Source organism: Poecilia formosa, unplaced genomic scaffold, assembly GCF_000485575.1.
Source record: "Poecilia formosa unplaced genomic scaffold, Poecilia_formosa-5.1.2 Scaffold540, whole genome shotgun sequence".
In the NCBI taxonomy this organism is placed as follows: domain Eukaryota; kingdom Metazoa; phylum Chordata; class Actinopteri; order Cyprinodontiformes; family Poeciliidae; genus Poecilia; species Poecilia formosa.
In genome coordinates this window covers 204,321-225,166 of record NW_006800479.1, presented here as the reverse complement: position 1 = coordinate 225,166, position 20,846 = coordinate 204,321, and the positions used below count along the sequence as shown (strand labels likewise).

General features: G+C 39.8%; 2 protein-coding genes across 2 annotated transcripts in view; both read left to right on the top strand.

Annotated features, from left to right (window-relative positions):
* Positions 1-2,191: 2,191 nt before the first annotated feature.
* On the top strand, positions 2,192-7,947 carry LOC103129380 (netrin-4-like). Its single transcript, XM_007540445.2, has 5 exons — positions 2,192-3,361; positions 4,174-4,268; positions 4,515-4,583; positions 6,301-6,474; positions 7,100-7,947. The coding sequence occupies exons 1-5, from the start codon at positions 3,165-3,167 to the stop codon at positions 7,237-7,239; spliced, it is 675 nt and encodes a 224-aa protein (XP_007540507.1). The 5' UTR covers positions 2,192-3,164; the 3' UTR covers positions 7,240-7,947.
* Positions 7,948-16,095: 8,148 nt separating this feature from the next.
* Positions 16,096-20,846, top strand: part of usp44 (ubiquitin specific peptidase 44) — an 11,462-nt gene continuing 6,711 nt past the window's right edge. Inside the window, exons 1-2 of the mRNA XM_007540447.2 lie at positions 16,096-16,177; positions 18,626-20,334. Of these exons, the coding sequence (XP_007540509.1) occupies positions 18,796-20,334 (1,539 nt within the window). The 5' untranslated portion in view covers positions 16,096-16,177; positions 18,626-18,795. The remainder of the gene's footprint in view (positions 16,178-18,625; positions 20,335-20,846) is intronic.

The following is a 20,846-nucleotide window of genomic DNA, read 5'->3' as shown; positions in this document are numbered from 1 at the left end:
GATGGATGAAATGTTGGATAGATGATGGATGGATGGCCAGTAAATCTGCCCCACTTCGACAGATAATTTGATATTTTCTATCGTTGCTTTTTGCTTTTCTTCCACTTTCTGACCCGCCATCTTGCTCCCATTAAGATACATCCAGAAACTAATGTTGCCAAAACTTAATTTTACTCCATCTTTAATTTGGCACATCAGAAAAATGAATCTCATGGACAAGACTGAGTCCAAAATATCTGGAAAAGTTGACGACGGCCTTGTGCCTCTAACCAAAGGAGAAAATGGACGTTGAACTTCACAAAACAGTTCAGGTTTCAAATCCTCCTCACAAATCGAATGTCTCTCTCCTGTCTGCCACATAACACTGATCTGTCGGCCAGTGGCAGTGATGACTAATGGACTGCACATGAACTTAAAGGTGTTTCCCATCATGTGTCTTCCTGGTATCTCTGATAAAGGTCACAGAAGCAGATTCTCCACCTTCTTTACAGCAGCTGTAACCATGTCAGAACTGAATCTTACTGATTATATTGGCTGCATCATCTCACCTGTGTGGCTGATTGATTGGGGGGAAAAGCAGCGTGTGCATGCCTCAAAACAACCCTAAGATGAAGGTATATAGATTGTGCAATCCGACTGACAAAAAGAGGAATTTCCCTCTATTCTGAGGAACATTTTTATCATACCAACCTCTGAGAGGCCCTGGAAAGAAACGCACACCCAAACAGATTAACTGAAGGTAGGGTTACAGCTGGAGATTACCGTCTGTGTCTAGTCATGTCACGCTCATTAAGTGTCCATTGTCTATCTACACACACACACACACATCCACTCAATCTCCATGTTTTCGTTAATTCACAGTCCCATCAGGAAGCGCACGTGTTGAGGCTTTGCCTCCAACCAAGGCATGATCTGTTAAACATTACCAGGCTGTGCACAACAACACAACACAGACGTCACCTTGTGTGCCTGTTGGGTATACAGAGGTGATATCTTTATGATTTTATGGATACTGTAGTCAGCCCGGTTTTAAGATAAGTTTATCTTATCTTTGCAGTGGTGGATGGTTGATCTGAACGACTGTCCGGTTTGATTTTAAGACAAATGTGACATCGTTCAAAAGAAGGCACTGATGCTGTGGTTCATTAGCTACAACCAATCAGATGGCATCAACTGAGTGTGGCGTTGTTGCTGGAGTTTCAGAAATTTCTGTAAACCTCACAGGTTTGGTAAAAAAAAAGAAATCATCCATATGTGTTGCTGATGTCAGAGGTCAAATGGATGGGAATACCTTGAACCTTGAAGCAGATGGGGAGTGAAAGACCTCAAAAGGTCAGTTAAAAACAGACTGTAACCTACAGATGAACCAGTAACCCCTCAATCCAGCTCTACCTCCATCGTTCTGCTTCTTGTAACCAACAGCCTAAGATCCTTGAATTTCTTAACTTGAGATATAAAGTCATTCACAACTCGGAAAACCATTAGAGTGCCTGACTCTCATCTAGGTTGCTTCACAATTAGTGTACGCAGAAACATGGCTTGAAGACCAACAAGGTAATATAGTCAATTTCAGATGTTGACATTCCCAAAATATATAACCTTCTCTCCATAACACCACAGAAACAAGGGGCATCTCTGGAGGAACGAAGACCAAACCAAGCTCCTCTGCTTTTAGAGCATTTGGACATATTTCTGGTTACACAGAAATGACACAGATCACCAAAAAATTACTGCAGCGCCCCAATACTTTGGTAAAGTTTTCTCAAGATCTGCGAAACATATGTGGACTGGACAATTAAATCTCTATGATCCATCAAAAACCAGATTACTGCTAATTTCAAGGTTTGACAGATATCAACTAGGCTCTACCGTTGCAAGTTTCTCCCAGAGAACTTGCTAAACTCGGTGGTTGTGGCGCTTGGCAGTCATTCATCCAGCGGCCCGTCGTGTTTTTGAGTTAAAAAATGTTTAAGTTGTCAAGAAATTTGAAAATATCACTTGGTAATTATGTGCGATTGAAAGATTGGAAGAATAACACCTGAACATTAACTATAAAGTTTTAAAAATGCAAACATTTTAAAGAAACTTAAATAAATAAAGCAGTGCTAAGCCTGGTGGGGACACAAGTGAAGCCTGGTGGCCCGCCAGGCTTATAATACATTAGGGGAAACCCTGTATTGTGACCAATAGGAAAATTTAGCTGCAGTAGCCACATTTCAACCCAAAGAGGGAAGCACTAACACTTTTTTTTTAACCAAGCATTGCAGAATTGAGCAGGTTTAAATGAAAAAGTCCCAACTTGCACTGTAAAATAAAGTTAGTACCCCCAAGGACCAATTTATACAGCTTATCTGGAGTTTAGTTACTCTTTAAAAGTAACACGGTTACAACAACCAAACACAAATTTCCCCCAATTTTAGTGCAACAAAAGCCTTCTAGGTTTACAGCAGAAGACCCGTTCCTACCGAGGCAACGACAATCAACTTTTACGGAGAGAAACTGCCTCAGAAACCCGTCTTCATGTCCCTTTCTCCAGGCTACAGATAAGAACAGGTTTATGCAGCAGGCCTGGCATCCTCTATGCTCCCACAAAATCCCAGCACACAGAAGCTTTTCTCAAACTGCCAGTAAAAACCTGAGTGGACGTCACAATGTTGACGTAAAAATATTGCTTTTGGAGTTTGTTTAAAGAACACCATATCACCGCACAATTAGGCGACACGAGGGAAAGAGAGGGAGAGTTGTAATGTTTGTGTAGAGTTTTTGCCCTTGGACAAATGTTGGCTGGTATTTAGGTTTTGGACAGACACTCAGAAAGCTTTTTTCAGTTCGAAGAAAGCAGTTTGTGTTTGTGATGGTTATCATGTCATAAAAAATGAACTACAAACACTTGTTGGATAAGAAAACGATAGAGAGCTTTGTCTCCTACCACACCAGGCAAACAATAGTGCAACTGTTGAATGATAAAACGTCCAACTGCTGGTCGTAAATTATTATAATGCGGTCAAAAGACCTTCAGACTTTGTATTTAGCGCCAAGTTGTTGCAAATAAACATATTTTTGTACCATTATAACCATTTTTGCTCTAGATTTAGATTCTGTCATAGTCTTTTCATCAAAATTTATCAAACTTTTCTAATTTTTCAGCATGCAGCTGCCACCCAATGGGCTCCATGCCTTTTCACGTCACCGACGGCTCTCTGTGCGACCCTTCCAACGGAAACTGCATTTGTAAACCTGGCGTCGGCGGAGCGCAGTGTGACAGGTGCATGGTGGGATACTGGGGCTTTCATGAGTATGGCTGTCGCCCATGTGACTGTGCAGGAGACTGCGACCCGTTTACTGGGGACTGCATGTATGGGTAAGTAAAAAAAGACGAAAATCAGCATATTCGTGTGTTAGAATGGTCTAGTCAAAGCCCAGATCTACAATCCAATCAGTGATAAAGCTTTAAATTGATGTTCAGACAATCCAACATGACTGAGCAGACGAATTGCTCAATTTAAATGCTGTGAATGGAAAAACACAATTTAAACAAATTCTACAAAATGTTCTAATAAAAAACCCAGTTAAATATCCAACCAGAATTATAACAGAAGCATGTTGATGGCTACACTGTAAAATGTCCGTATAATTTACTGTGAAATACTGGCAGCAGGGATAACAGCTGTATTCTTTACAGTAACCTTCATGTAATTTAATTTTATTACAGCTTTACTGTAACTATGGCAATTTTACTGTGATTTTATTAGTCGTATTGTAATCCTATTACAATTTTACTATTGTTGTAGTGAAATATTCAGATTTTGTTACAGTCTTACTGCAACTACTACAATTTTACTGTTATTCTAATACAGTTTTACTGACTTGATCATAATTTTACTGTAATAGAATGAAAGTAAACAATACACATTTAACAGTGTGTGTGGTTCTGGCAGATATTTATCTAAATATTTATATCATATTATATCTTCAACCCATGCAGAAACTTTATGACATAAATTCAAACTTGTTGACCAAATTCTAGTTTTTTAAAGTTGTATCTAACCAAACGCCAGCTGGCATGAAGTAACATTCTCACTTGAACTTTACATTTGGAGATTTTCAGGGCGCTACCACCTAAATTTTCCGGCTGTATAGATTCATTTTTAAATGTGTGATATCCTATTGCAGCTCCGATCTGGAAATATACAGCCTGGATGGAAACTCAAGTGAACCAGTCAGGATCTTCAGCCCACATGAACTATTTTCTGCTCTCCACTACTCAGGTGAGATTCATCCTTTCACAACAGTCCAGTGAATCAGACATGAACATTTACTCCATAGAAGCTTTCAGATAGATGAGAGAATGAAAAATGCTCCTTTTCTCATCAGTGACTCCCTGTAAGCTGCAGCATTTACAGCCACATTCCTCACTGGCAGGACATACGCTGTCCAAGACCTCACAGCAACACGCCACGCATGCAAGTTATTTGATTATGTTACAAATTAGTGCCTGTGTCTGTTCCCTGCAGAAAAGTGCGAGTGCAAAGAGCAAACGCTGACCAACAGTAAACTCTTCTGCACCATGAACTATGCATATGGTAAGAACTCAAGCATCCACCTCTGACCCGTCATCAGGGTCCAAACACAGCCACAAGTTAAATTATTCAATACGCGAATGTAAATTAATGTTAGCGCTGCAGCTGACAATTAATTGGTTAAAAGCCTTAATATTAGGTAACATGCAAACAAATTCATTCAGTTCAATAAAATAAACATTTTACTGCATAGAATTCAATAATACAGCATTCTTTGGTGAATTCGAAGATAAAATTACAGAAGTTAAGGAGTTTTGAGTAAAACATTTACAAATGTGGTTTCATCTTAAATGCAAAATGTATTTTGTACAGTTTTGACTTAATTATTGCAGTGAATTTGTTTTCTTTTTGCAAATTACCTTTTTTAAGTCTGTATATTCCAGTTAACAATTACTAAATTAGTTGATGATTATTTCTATAATTGATTCATTGTTTTAGCCCTAATTAGGTTTACTGGTAAAAAATACATTTGTTTGGGTGTCTGGAATTACCAAATCACACAAAAACAGCTTAAATGTTCACATAAGGACATTTAGGGTGAGGCAGAACAATTCAGATACCTGGATTGTTTGATTATTTGTTAAGAATACAGAGATTATTGTCCTGAAAGAAGATAGAAAATGTCTGAGATATAACTGGAAGTAACTGGAAATCAATCTACAATCTATCTATAAATGTGAAAGAAGAGAGCAGGAATACCTTCTTTAATAGATATGCCAGTATTTAAGTCTGACAAAGCAGACAAACAAATGCAAGAATGCAAGTTTTAAAGTTTAAATGAATCTCAAAGCACACTGTGCTAAACATCGCAGACTCATCAGCATAGAAGTTAATCAGTCTTAATACATTTGATAACAGATCAGCTCTCTCAACTTTCCACCTGCATCTTTATATATTAGTGATTAGCACATGCAGTAAATTTCAGTATTTTAACTTTACAGACCCGGTTTAATGTAAAAAAAAAATTTATGGTGACTTTTAGTCATTTCCATTCACTACTATTATTATGTTTTACAAAACCAATGTATCTATTACATATTTTAATTTAAAGGGTTCTGGTGGGAGTTATTTAAAGAAACAATATTTCCTATCTGAATGCAGCCAGAATTAGCTATTGAAGTTACATTTTTGTCTCAAATGTTCATTTTCTGAGGTGAATTAAAGGAAGAGCGCCTTTAAATCACTTAAAAACTAAATTATCTTAGTTTATTTTTTTGCCACAAGAGGTGTTAACAATTTCAGTTTAAGTTAAAATTACACATTTTCAATTTATGCCTTCAAAAAATATTCTTTTGTCATTTTGTAACAGCTGCAGCAAGTAGAAGCTACTTTTATTAGATTCCCTCTGATGTGGTAAAACTATGGGTTTTACTGAATTGTTTGTTTTTACAGACATTATTTTATGCTGCTTGTGTTTTCAATTTACTTCACAGTTCCCTTTTATGATGCCAGTTTGCTTTTTAACTTCTAAACTTGAAATGCAGTGATTTATTTTTCAATTGCTTGGTCAAGACCCATAAATTAAATGATCTAGTGTTTAAACTCACACTAGTTTCTACTAACTGTTGTGGTAATATCTTCAAATATTTCATTTAAAGCCATGTATTCCCTTACTTTACTCAAGTTAAGATTGAAATATTTGTTTGAGAAAGCAGAACAGTCCTGACTCTGGAGTTTGTATTTTGCTTTCAGCATCTGTTTTCTCCTTCTTGACCTTCAGTGCTAAAGGTGAAAGTGCTGTCGGCCCACGATAAAGGCTCCCACGCCGAGGTGGAGGCCAAAGTTCAAAAGGTCCTCAGCCACAACACCAAGCTGAAGATACATAGAGGCCAGGTCACGCTTTACCCCGAGTCCTGGACGACGCGGGGCTGCACCTGCCCCATCCTGAACCCAGGTCAGACTCGAGATCCGCAGTTTACAGCAAGATGCAAAAGCACTCATTTAGTTTTTCACAAACTAAAACTGTCAATTCAATGCACTTAATTGGGGTTTTTTTGTGATAAAATGAACATATGCCAGGAAAGTGGAATGAAAACTTTAGATTTAGCTTCTTCAATTGAAAGAATGTGGCGTCCCTCTGATCAACAGTTCTACCCAACTCTAAATAAATACAAAAATCTGTTTAAAATTATTTCATTAGTTAATTAAAAATGCTTTACGAACTACACTTGGTTGAAAGAGATCTAAAAAAGGAAAGCATCACACCACGATCTAAGAAAAAAAGAAGAAATTCAAGTATAGGAATGATGACCTAGTCAAAGTCTGGACTTTACTCCCATTGAGATGTTTGTTCATTGCTTTAAAAAAAAACCTCCAGTGTGTTTGAATTAAAAAAATTCTGCAAAGAATTGTGGGTAAATTCGCCTGCAATGACATAAAGGAGTCATTTCACATCACTTGATGGTTTCTGCTGCAGAACGGTACAAACAATTATTGGGTTTAAGGAGCAGATACTGTTTACACATGAGGTTGAAAAAATTAAAACTTTTAAAGACTTTTTTAACTGTGTTATCCAACAGGTGTGGAGTACTTAGTGGCGGGTCACTTGGACCGTAAGCAGGGTCAGCTCCTGGTCAACATGAAGAGCTTCGTTAAGCCGTGGAAGGCCAGTTTGGGTCGCAAAGTCCTCACGCTGCTAAAGAAAGACTGCAACTGGTAGACGGAAACGGAGCGGAGAGTTTCTAGTTTCCTGCTTTTGCTGTTGGAGCAGCTTTTGAGGGACTGAACTGCGATGAACGAATCCCTCAATCTCTCTGCTGTTGTCTACCGACAGCATAATACCACTGCTGGAGGTATTTTTATTAAGAAATGTCTCCCTTGCACCTGTGCAAACTTCCTCTTGAGTGATTATGTTCGAGTACAAGTGGATTTCACCAGAAGTGCAGAACTGCTCTTCCTCCTCTGCAGCACTTTAGCCTAAGATGGACCAAGCCAACGCGGATGCACTAAGAAGAAGAGGAGGAGAAGAAGAAGCAGCAGCAGCGCCTGGAGTGGACGTAGTACATCTCCACATCGTGGAGCGACGCCGAGCAAGCCATAAAAACCACGACAGGTGGTTAAATCCTCGCCAGTCCAGGTGTGTCTGTGATGAAATCAGAGCAAATGGAGACCTGAATGTATTTCCCCCCGGCTGAGGCTGAGTGAGGCTCAGTCCAACTCTGACGTTTTAGGTTATAAACCAACTAACGTTTGCATCGCAGCATAATGTGATTCATTTCATATTAATATGCCCTTTTGGACTCAAAATGCTCTTATTCTTTCCTCCTTTATGCCCATGTACAGTATTATTTGTATATATCTCTATAAATATTGTCGCTCACCTCTTTGTTTTTTGTTTATGGTTATATTAAAGGATAAATCCAGCCTATTACAAGTTTGGTCTAACTCTTGTATTTCAGCAGATTAAAAAGCACCTCAATAAACACTTCAGCAGCACAAACTTACAGAAGAAAAAATAAGTTAAAAAACAACTTTCAGTTAAAATGTTTCCATATTTTTATTGTTAAAAGCAACTGTTTTACTATTAGGTCAGTAGATTTTTTATATTTTAAATTTTAGAAATGTATTTATTCATTTATTGGGTTTTAAGTTTATGTCTTGATTGAATAAGATGGTTATTCATGCCTTTCTATGACCTGAACATGATTCTGTAGGGTGGCCAACGTATTTCAAGAGGGAGCCATGGCCACCTCATGCCCCCCATTTGGGGGTGCCACTGTTGGAAGTTGCAAAATGCTAGTTAGAATATCTAACTGAAATAAACTGCTAAAAAATATATTAACAAGTATTTTTGTCTCGTTTCTAGTGCAAATATCTTAGTACATTTGAAATAAGACAAAACTAACTTACAAGAAACTTTTCAGAAAGATATAGAAGCTTTTATACATAAATAATTCTTTAATGTTAATTTTATAAAGTACTAGTTTCACTGGCAGATTATTTCATTTTTAACACAACTTTTTCCCCATGTTATAAGTGAAATAAACCACTAGCGAAACTAGTACTTTTTCATCATTACTAAGGAATTATTTATTTAAAACAGCTGCTGTATATTTCTGAAAAGTTCCTTGTAAGTTAGTTTTGTCTTATTTCAAGTGAACAAAGATATTTGCTCTAGAAATTAAGTAAATAATACTTGGATTTTTTGTTTGTGCAGTGTACTAAGAAGTTTGGGGCAAAAGTTAAAATGCAGAAGAAAATCTGACGTAACATATCCGGATTATAATAAGCTGTTCTTGTCAGGGGGAGCTTGTGTTTGTGTGTAGAGCGAAAACCCTCACAGGCCTTGAAATACTTCACATAAATTAGACTAAAATATCCTTATCAACCCATCCTCTCTCTCTCTCTCTCTCACACACACATCTTTTCAGATCCAGTCATCCATCAGTCTCCTGCACAGTCGCACCGCACCGCAAAATGTAAACCATAACAGAGAGCGAGCCCCCGACCGGCACTCTGTTTGGGTTTAGACGGAGAGCTTGTCTTCCGCTCGCGACGTGACGCGTTTGGCCGAAAGGTGCGAACACATTCCTGGCGAGTCGAGCGGCTCTCTGGGTCAAAGGTCATTCACCTGTGTCCACCTCACCAGCCGGATAGCCTCTAGTAGCCATATTTCCTACTTGCTGACCTGTTTAAAGATTTGTGGCAGCGCTGGAGGTTTCTGTAAGCCGTTTCCAGACAGCAGGGTGGAGGGTGAATGAGTGCAAATGGGAAGAGGAATGCTGAAAGAAAAGATTAGAACAAACCTGCTGTATCTGCAGACAACATACGTCCCCCTGCGCACCATCAGTCATGTTGCACAGACATATTTCTGCAGCATGCTACACTTCATGGAATAAGTACACATTTTTACGGGTCAAAATGGAGTAAATTTCTGGAAAAAAAATTATTTTGAGATCAATCTCAGATTTTATAGAAAAACTAGGAAATTTCTGCATTGTAAAGTCAAAAATTTTCAGGTTAATGTCTGAATTTTTTTTTTTAGAAAAAAACCCCCAAAAGTTCTAAACTTCTTAATAACTTTTGAAGTATAAAGACTTTAAGTTTTACTGGGTTGGGACCGTTACCACAATGCCAAGCTGGATAGACCTCACCAATCATGGCAAGAAAAAACCTTCTACTGAAAATACTCAACATCTGGGATGGGTTATAAGAACTGAGCTAAAACATTCAGCAGTAACAGATTATTCAGCTGAAAACATTTAAATGTGGAAAGGAAATCTCTACAATTACACCTTGAAAATCCAAATGCCCAATTCTGAGATATTCTGAAAAATACACCTTTCTAGATTTTTTTATAACAGACTAAAGGTCTTTCTAAAACGATAAATGGTGTTTTTTTTTTCCCCAAACAATGTTTTTATTATTACCACATAATTTTTAATACATTCTCATATGAACCTCCAGATCAGTTCATGAGTAAACAGCAGTAGTTTAAATATTTGTCTTCAATCAATTAAATACACTACAAAATGCTCCCAACTGTGTAGATTATTTATTGGGCTGCAACTCATGTTTATTTTAGTAATTAATTGTTCTATCGATTAATCGGTCAAAAAAAATGGTCATTCATTAATGTTTTTTTATACAATATTATAAAAAATGTATTTAAAAAATACTTCAGTCCCTTATCTGAATTTGAAAATAAGCATTTTATTATCTAAAATCCAATAACACAGTATTCCTTCAGGTTACTGCTGATTATATTTAACTAAGAATGCATCTGCAGATAAAAATATGTTTATCCAAACAGTGTAGGGCTGATCTGGTGATTATTTTTGGATTAACTATTTAATAATTGTATAGCAAAATATGCTTCATTTTTACACTTATTTATTTTTTACAGAATTTGAACCAGGTGAAGCTAAGACTATGCCACTAAAGGGACTTTGAGTTAAACATGTCTACTTACAAAGAAGGATTCTTTCCATCTTAAATGCAAAATATGTATTTTTTTTAGTACAGTTTTGGATTAATTACCTCTATGAGTGAGATTATTTTTCAGGAAATTTAATTTTTGAGTCTGTATGCTCCAATTAACAATTAATGGATTACTAAATTAGTTGTTTAATAATCAATTAATCACGATTAATCGTCTCAGCCCTAATAACTGTTTTTGTTCACATGAGAAAGAAAAGGTTTTAAATAAAAGGTTCACAGAAAAAGAAGTGTTTTCTGTTTTGCTTAAAGGCATCATTAATCATTTTCTGACATTTATCAAGTGACTCCTGGATTCAACATAGAAAATCTTCAAAGAACTAGCAGCAGTTATTCACTGAAAGCGTTAAATCTGGAGTTTAAAAACACAGAGGAGTTCTTCCATGAGCAGAGTACCTGAAATGTCCCTCTGTGTTCTGGGGAGACCTTTGGATCAGACCGAAGGAGGTGTTTGTGGGAACCGGCCTTGAGGCGCAGACACAACAGGCCGCCGCAAACACACATTCAAGCACAGACCTCCTCTCTCACTCCCTCATGCTCGCTCGCCCATTGTCCCAGGATTGACTGGCCATTCTCAGCCTGTGATGGAGATGTCCAGCGGGGGGTTGCCTGCTGTGGGAACCCGGTTGATGAATGAGTGTTTGGCATGCTAGCGTTCTCCTCTGGTATAGTTCGCGCCAGTATAGTTTTTGTGTTATTGTAGAAACGGCGAATGCATGCATGTGTGCACGCCTGTATGAACACAATGCCTCGCTTGTGTTGCTATAGAATGGAGTTATGGCCTTTGTCCCGGCAGCATTCTTGTGTTGCGGTTGGCTCTGGCGTGCGTGGCAGCTCCTGGAGGCCGGGGGACAATAACCTCCCCCACCTCCCCGTCCCCTCACAGCCAGCCACAATGCACCGAGACAGACGCCCCGAAACTGGCAGCAAACAGCATCCAGGATGTAAGAAGCGACAGGTAGAAAAAAACACAGACGAACCTGGAATCTTTTCACATCATTCCAGGTTAGAAACCTCCATTTCCTGTAATTACATCATCAAGTCCTTTGCAGGACATCCAGTTCTTTACAAAATAGATGAAGCTCAGTCAGCTTTCGGCTTTCAGGCTCTTTAAGTTTAAGATTAGTACTTTGAATAGGCCCTTGTGTGCTCTGATCAGGCTGAAATCTGGGCGTAATGATTGCTTCATGTCCTGAACCTTCAGAGACGCATAAAGACGATTGCAAAGTCGGCCTTTTATCACCTGAAGAACATATTCAGGATTAAAGGACAAATGTTGCAGAGCAAATCTGGAGAAACTCATCCATGCGCTTATCTTTAGTTGCTACAGAGTCGCAGTGATCAAAGTACAAAGTATAAATGGAAAAATGAATTATGAATTTAGGGCAGATATTTGTACAGTGATCAGAGAAGAAAGGACAGAATGATGGACAAAAACAGATGGATGGTGGGAAAATAGAGAATTGATACATGGAATTAGAGTTTGTTGGTTGGATGGATGGATGGAGGGATGGACGGTTGGATGGATGAACGCTTGGTTGGATAGATGGATGTTCTCCTACCAGCATTCCTCTAAACTTTCAGTTCAGGTTTATTTACTGAACTAATTTTCTCATTGGTTCAGTAAATAAATATTTTTCTCCTCTGGAGGTTTCAGGTTATAAACTTCACTCAGAAATGGGAAGTTAAAAACATTGACCCGATAATTAACCTTCCAGCACATTAAACATCTGAACACTTCCCACCATGAGCTTCTGGAGCCAGAATCAGAGCTCTGGAAGCAGAAAATACACCAAGACTGGATTTATTCTCCTTCCTATACGTGTGCTGGATCAGGGAGTCATGTGGTCAGAATTACCCCGTCAGTCGTGATTCATTTACAGAGGAAATGAGAAGATTTATGCATCGGAAACCGAGTCAGTGAATCGAGTTAAGGAAAAATATTCCCCAGAAACCATCACAGCTCGCTGGCTTCACATTAAAAACACTTGAGGAATGTTGAAAGAGCAAGCCCGAACAGGGATGGGGATCAAAACACAACTGCTGATCATTTTTACATACGTGACAAAACAAGATCTCGATGTCGTCGGTTTATTCAGACCAAAAAAAAATTATAATAATAGACGAGAAGTCATGCATCCAACGCCAACATCCAGCCTGAGTGCGCGGAGCGAGGGGAGGACATTTTTACAGGAGGCATGTTTGTTTACAGGCTCTGCAGCATTTCCTCTGGCTTCACCTGCACCTGTGTTTTAGCCCCCCACAAAACCAGCGGCGTATCCAGCTGCGCTAACACCACCGTGAAACCACCGGAATGGCTTCCTTTCTCTGGAAGCACCAGCCCAGCGAAACATGAAAACATGTTGCCTGTTTCACACATGTGGGCGTGCTTTTATTTTTATCTTTATGAGGTCCAGGTGTCTGGGAGAAATGGTGCGCACCGAGCGTTCCCCGTCTTTCAATGCACATCGCTGTTGTTCAGACATCCGAGTGGAAAAGATGAGGACAACCTACAGCAACCTGCGTGTTTTCTAACATACTTGGATCAACTGGTGTGCATTATCCACACCAGTCGGATAATGGTGTGGGGAATGCATCAGTGTTGATGTATTTCTCATTAACACTGAGAAATGGAAGTAAAACAGAGAAATGTCTAAAAATCAGATTGATGTATAGCATCAGGTGCACATTTTGAAACCTTTGACCTTTAGTTTTGTGTTCTCCTGACTGCTGAAGTGAAAGTGAACGCCATCTTGAATGTTCAAAAAAAAAAAAATTGAACTGGTTTATAAATCTTTAAGAAGTTTCAGAAAATTTACAAGTGGAGAAGATTCAGACCAACTGCACTGCAAAACATGAAAATCTTACAAAGTGTTTTTGTTTATTTTCTAGTGCACATATTTTAGTGCACTTTAAATTAGACTACATTGACTTACAGGTACCATTTTTAGCAAGATGCAGGAGCTTCTTTTCAGTCAATAATTTATTAGCGTATTTCACATTTATACATTTCTTTTAAGTGAAAGGATCTGCTATTGGGATTAGCACTTTTTTATCAATGCTAAGGAAATATCTACTTGTAAGTTCTGTTTGTAAGTTAGTTTCGTCTTATTTCAAGTGTGCTAAAATGTTTGGATTAGAAACTAGACAAAACTGTCTTTTTGCAGTGCGTTAACCTTTAAAGCGGACCGCAAGACGCTATAAGAAGTCTCCAAATCAACAAAATATTGCCACGTTGCAGATTCAGTTCTGCCTCAGCTTTCTTTTTATTGTTTTTGAACACATTTTTCCCTCAATCCCTCTCTGATACCCAGAATAATTCATGTTGGTTTTTATGATCATCTGCTGCAGCAAAGCATCCCAAACCATCACACTTCCTCCTCCATGCTCCACTGTTACATGAAGCTCTTTTCCTGATATTCTGTCCAAATATTTTTATTTTTGACTCATCTGTCATTATTCCAGACGTTCTAGGTTGTGTAATCCATGTTATGATTTTGCAGGCATGGTTTTGGAGACTTCTTTTTGCGTTTGCAGCCTGCTTTAAAGGTAAACTTGCATAGAGATCTGGGAATATAGGGAGTTTTTTTTCTGCATAGCAAAATAGCTGATTTCCTTTATTTCTTTTTTCAGATCTGTAACCAGAAAGCTTTTTGGATCTTACCATGAAGTTTAGTCACTTCAACTGCCAAGAGCACACCACCCTCTAAATGTCAGAGGTTTAAGTGCTGCCATTTCAAGGGGGAATAAACATTGGGGTGTTTTAATCTATTACTAACAAGAAATGCATATTTATTGAATTTAACAGAAACGCCTTGGTTTGCATTGTGAAATGCAATATGAATGTTATCCATCCATATCTTCAAATACGTTTGGCATTAAGGTGTGATTGGAAATCTCCACCAGCTCATGGGAAAATCTACATTCGACTTTATCATTTCTGCTGTTTGGTGCTGAAAATATTGAGTACAGCAGGTTTTCTCAGCCTGCTAACTGAAAACAAGGTTTCCTGAGAAAATCGTGACACTGAATGAGATTAGATGTTCAGTAAAGGCAAAGCAGGCGAACCACAACAAGGAGTAGAAGTCTGTTCATCGCGTCAGTAATGAAAATCCTATTAAATAGTAACGCTAAATTACTTAATCTCACAAGATCTTTAGTAGTTAAATAATAGCGAATAAAGTGTTTATGAGGAGGGTGCATAAAACGAACACGCGAGGGAACGAGGGTTTGCGTGTGCAGACATGAAAGCAGTTATTGCCCGGAGACATTAAGGGAGAAAAAACATTAGAGATGATTCACAGGCGTTGCATGGTACATCAACACATACCTCTTTCTCCAAGTCACAAACGCTCCTTAATCTGCACTCTCCCCCCTTCTCACAAGAGGATTTAACAAGGTTTGAATGGATCAGTTCCCCACTAATCAGAACATGAGAGGGATTCCTCACATGCAATCAGGGAGCATGTGTTGAGATGAAAAGCACGAGCCTTCAAGCAAACTTTCCTGGATGAAACCTAACTCCTGCCTTTGAGCCTCTGCAGAAATACGCACAGAAAGATTTAATATATTTATGCACAGTTATTGTATGGTTATTGCACTGTTTCCTGCAATCACAGATGATGTAATGATGTTTTCTTTGCCCTGATGGGATCTAGATGGTGACTACCACCATGCAGCCCCCATTAGCCAGCATGAAGCTCTGCACCTGCATCCTACAGTAGCTCAGAGACTCTAAAGGTGCACAAACAGGAACACAAGCCAACAGATAATAAACACGCGTTACGTCCTGGAAAGTGACATCACTGTGTTACCTGAAACAGATTTTAATAAAAATGTCTTTCAATTGTTTCAATGATGTCAGGCTTTTACTGTAAAAAAAAGAGAAAAAACTCAAAGGATGGACCAGAGTTATGTCAACTTTTCCAGACTTGGATGTTCAAAGTCCATATTTGTCCATCGTCTTTATCCAACACCAAGATCTGGAGAATCCAGGCTCTGGATTGAATTGTAAATAACAAACTTATGTTCTTTACTTCCAGCTAAAGGTCCAGTTTTTCGATTTCATACCAAAAAAAAATGTGGAGCTTGGCAGGTAGAAATGTCTGGTTTAACAGAAAACTAGCCAAAACAAAGAATTGCATTTGTTTTACAGACTTGCTTAACTCAGGGTTTGACACAATTCAAAATTATGGCAACAGCTCCCTCTAGCGATTAAAGTTGGTCACATATGTTGTGTCAGTAAGAGTTGTGATTTTTGATAAGCGCATATTAAATGTAGAGTAATAAACACGCAATAGAGGATATATAACACGTATCTACCTGTGGTGATATTCTTCTCTTTTGTAAATGAATTCCTCTGAAATTATTTAATAAAAATAATCATTTTAATAAATCCAAATTTGGTGTTTAATAAATTCATCAAGATACGTAAGAATATTTTAAAGCTGTCAAACTGAAGAAAGCAAATGAAAAGGTGAATGTGACGCACACGTTTGGTTGTAAATGATAACTAATTAGCAACCAGCAAACCAGCAACAATATAAACAACAACAAAAACGTCACGTCTCGTGGACGCGCTCGAACTAACCACGCGACAGGGATTGACAAGATGGCGAACATTTTAGAAACAGAGGAGTAAACCGTGAAGGGGAGCCTCGGTAAGCTGCGTCCTTTTAAAATAATGACTTGTCTTGTCCATGAGAACTGTGTTTGATCATAATCTGGGAGTTGGTGGAAAGTCCCAACGGACGCCGTGAACGGCGGCTCGGATAACGCGTGAACTAGTTGGGATATCAACCCGGCTTGCTAATGCTAGTTAGCATGCTAGGCTAAAATTAGCAGCTCACTAATCTCTTAATCACAAATCTGAAAACAGGAATAATATGCACCGGAAAATGTGGATAAACTCTAATTTATGTTTAAATTGCTCGACGGTGTTGTTTCTCGTGTTTGGTGAGTCTCTAGGTTTATATTTTGTTTTATAAATCCCAGAGATCTCGGGTTAGCCGTAGCTAGCTGGCTCAAGTTAGCAACTGGGGATTTACCACTTTTTGAAATATTATCATGATAAAACAGAAGACATTCTCATGCTGATGTGAAATTAACTGTTGTTTCTTTTACCGTTTAATGGTTGTCTTCAGATAGGTCGTATTTATTATGCATTTATGCAACAATGAAGCTTCATGTTCAGACCAGGCAACCACAAGGACAAACCTGGTAAAGCGCGCTAACTCGCTGATAAATCCTGGCTAGCTCTCTGAACAATCACGACTCTTAATGCTAAATTATACCACTATTATTTTAATATATTAAGTGAATGTTCTGTTGCAGCTATAAGTGGATACATCATAAGAAAAATCAAATATATTAAATTACTGCATAATCCTTGATATTTATGCTTTATAAAAAGAATAAACACGCCCACTCCTGCACTATAAAAAGGTAAACAAGCGCAATGATCGACTCGAGTCCATGAACAACAGTCGTTTTAGCTTTTATGATCTGTGATTTGCATATAAACATTTTAGTACGGAAAGTTTGCATTAGTTTAAAAAGCTGTTTGTCAAAATAAAAGATGTTCCCTGAGGGAGGATTAACACCAGTATATTAAGAGTTAATTAACATGCAATAGACTTATTCAGACCAAACAGCACGTTTGTTACTGTAGATCAAAAAGTGATAGTCTCATAAAGTTGAAGAGTTCTGTAGTTTTAATAAGTCAGAAATAATGCAGTTTAATTTAGCTAATCCAATGCTGTAGAGTGTTGACGTGTGTAAGATTTCTTCCTGATCTAGTCGGAACAACGATTGAGTGAGTCACACACTGTCCATAAATGAAGAAATCGCTTTTCCTTGAGGGATTTATGCAGGAGAGCAACAGTGCAGAGGAGAGATGAGAACATGTGATTATTATACCTCAGTGTGGAAATTTCAACATCCTCATTATAACCAGAAATGATGTCAGGCTTTTACCGAGTGATGCCAATTTTAGATATTTTTATGCCCAAAATTCTGACTTTGGGTATTTTTATAGGTTGTAGTTTTGAATCCAACAGAAAAAGAAGATATTTATTCAAGTGTATTTCCTGAATGATTGTTTAATTACACTTAAAAGTGGTTTGAAACTAACACGACGTATGTTTATTAAGCACGTCTACAACTAAAACACCGATATAAGCTCAACAGGAAGTGCTAATTCATGCCGCTCTCATGCTGTTTGTCTTTCTGGGCTCAGTGAGTTTGTGTTTCTGTTACTATTTATAGAACAGGTTTAGGTTGATGTTTCACATCCAAGTTTAACTGGCTAATTTAGGTCTGGGTCGGATTTTAAATTCCAAAATGTACAAGATTATTTTCCATCAGCCGAGAATCTTTTATTATAGAATGTTAATTTTTTAATTTAAAGGATTACTTACAAACACAAGTCGTTAAAGATTCTGAATATTTTTGCGTTGACCTTTTATCTTCATTGAGCTAATGAAGCACAGACTGTGCAACTGCTGCTGCACACTGCTGGTCAGCTGGCTAAAAGAAGAGCTAATACGCTTTTTTCCCCCCACTTTTTACAAGGAAGGCAACATTATTAACTGATTAATAATTGGATAGCAAAAGGTGCTTAATAAGAGATTTTATTTCACACAATCTGAAACAGCCAAAGCTAAAACTGCAACTTAAGTTTTAGGTACAACCCATTTAAAGAAAAAGGAATTAAAAAAAAAAAATCTTAAGTAGATAATGTTTATATTTTTTGTACAGTTTTGACTTAATTACTGCTCAGAATGTTTTGTCCTTTCAGTAAATGACCGTTTGAGTCTGTAAACATAAAATGATTAATGGATTACAAAATTAGCTGACAGTTACTTCAATAATCAGTTATTCAGATGAATCATTTCAGCTCTATGGTTGGTTAAATGGCTCTATAGTAGAATTTCATTTTTCTAAACTGTTTGAAAGCACAAAATAAACTCTTATTCACTGAAAAGTTGGTTTATTTTTAAAATGTATTGTTAGAGTTTGTTTGCCGCCTGTTAGTTTATTGTGTTTCATTTTATTTTGGGTTGATAAAACCTTCAGTACAGATTAGATACAGCTTTTTTCTCTTCCAGAAACCACAACCATGTCCTGGGATGTTCCCATTTCTCCGCTCACTGTGGTCACCATGGTAATATGAGGCTAGTTTGAAAGCGACACACACGCTCTCTGCCTCGCACGCGAACCCACAGTCAGGCGCTGACTGTCCCAGGCGGTGCGCCCGGCCGGCCAGCAGGCCTGTGTGATGGACAGGTGTAAACACGTGGGGCGGCTGCGCCTGGCCCCAGACCACTCCATCCTCAACCCCCAGAAGTGGCACTGTGTGGACTGCAACACCACCGAGTCTATTTGGGCCTGCCTGGGCTGCGCGCATGTGGCGTGCGGCCGCTACATCGAGGAGCATGCTCTCCAGCACTTCCAGCAGCAGCGCCACCCACTGGCGATGGAGGTTAACGAGCTGTATGTGTTTTGCTACTTGTGCGACGACTATGTGCTGAATGATAACGCTACCGGGGATCTGAAGCTACTCCGAAGCACCCTCAGCGCCATCCAGAGCCAGCGCTATGAGGTCACAACGCGCAGCGGCCGAACCCTGCGCTCAGCTAGCTTTGGATCGGACGCGCTCATACCATGCGGCGCCAGCGAGCTGCAGCTGAGAGATGAGGACCGAATGTTTACTGCCCTCTGGCATCGCCGCCGGGCCCTCATCGGACGCATCTTCCGCCTCTGGTTTGGTTTAACCGATTGTGGGAAGAGGAGAGAGGAAGAGGAAAAGAGAAGGGAGGAAGAGGAAGAACAGAAACGGGAGGCAAGGGAGAGGCGGCGTGCTCTGAAGCGCCAGCTCCAGGAGGTACTGGAGAACGCTCCGATCAGAAAGAGTCGACGTCTGCGTCGGAAGAGCCAGAGAGTCGTGGATGCGACCATCGTGCCGACTGTTCAGAAAAATCGCAAGAAGAGAAAAAGTCAAATGGCCTCGTCTCGATCTCGCAGGTCACGGACTCGAAGTCCTTCAACTGCGGTGCCTAAGAAAGCCGGTCGGACGAAAAAGTCCCCGCCTTGCCCCAAATCCCAGAGACGTTCCTCTAACCCAAAATCTAAGCCCAGAACTATGCCATCCTCGTCCCGCGGCGCCCAGACGCCGGTCCGCCGCCGTCAGAGCAGCAAGCAGGAAGGCTCGCCTTTCAAACGGCGTCCCACCGTCACTCCTGGCGTGACGGGTCTGAGGAATCTGGGGAACACCTGCTACATGAACTCCATCCTGCAGGTTTTAAGCCATCTGCACGTTTTCAGGGAGTGCTTTCTCCGCTTGGACCTGACCCAGGCGCTGGAGCTGCTGGCGTCTGCCGTCCACGACCAGCTGACTGTGAAAACCACGACCCAGTTCCCCCTGTCTCAGAGAAAGGGGCTCCAGTCGACGTCAGGGCTGAGTGGCGGGGCGTCGCGCAGCCGCAGCATGGAGCTGATCCAACCCAAAGAGCCCAGCTCCAAGCACATCTCCCTCTGCCACGAGCTGCACACCCTGTTCCAGGTCATGTGGTCCGGCAAGTGGGCGCTGGTCTCGCCTTTTGCCATGCTGCACTCGGTGTGGCAGCTGATCCCCGCGTTCAGGGGCTACGCCCAGCAGGACGCGCAAGAGTTCCTGTGCGAACTGCTGGACAAGGTGCAGCAGGAGCTGGAGAACACCGGGAAGCACACCAACACGGCCGGAGTCCCACAGAAACGCCTCATCAAGCAGGTTCTGAGCGTCGTCAACACCATCTTCCATGGCCAGCTTCTCAGCCAGGTACGACATACACACACCTACACACACACACACACACCTTTAACCCTGTCGTCCAGCTTCTGCTCTAAGCTACACAGACAGAGACTAAGGTTGCGTTCACACTGCAGCCTGAAGTGACCCAAATCCAATTCTTTTTGCCGTAAAGCGACCTGCGTCTGATCGTTTTATGATAGTCTGAGCAACACAGATTGGATTTTTTCGAATGTGACCCGAGTTAAGTGTTGCGGAAAAACACCTCGGGGTGAAGCAGGTCAAAATGCGTCAACACAACGAATCTAATACGCAATTTAAAAAACAAGCACTTGACAGAGTTTGGCTACACCAAAGCTCAATGCAGGAAAAACAAAGTCATCCAGAGCGATTTGACAGCAGGTAAATCCTCACCCAGAAGAGAATGACGGTCAGAAAGCTAAACAAATAACCCGAAAAATTAACGAACTAGTGGTGCTCTCGCTGTTGGACCGCCGCTACACGCTACTGGTAGTAATATTTCACAGTGTAATATTACACTG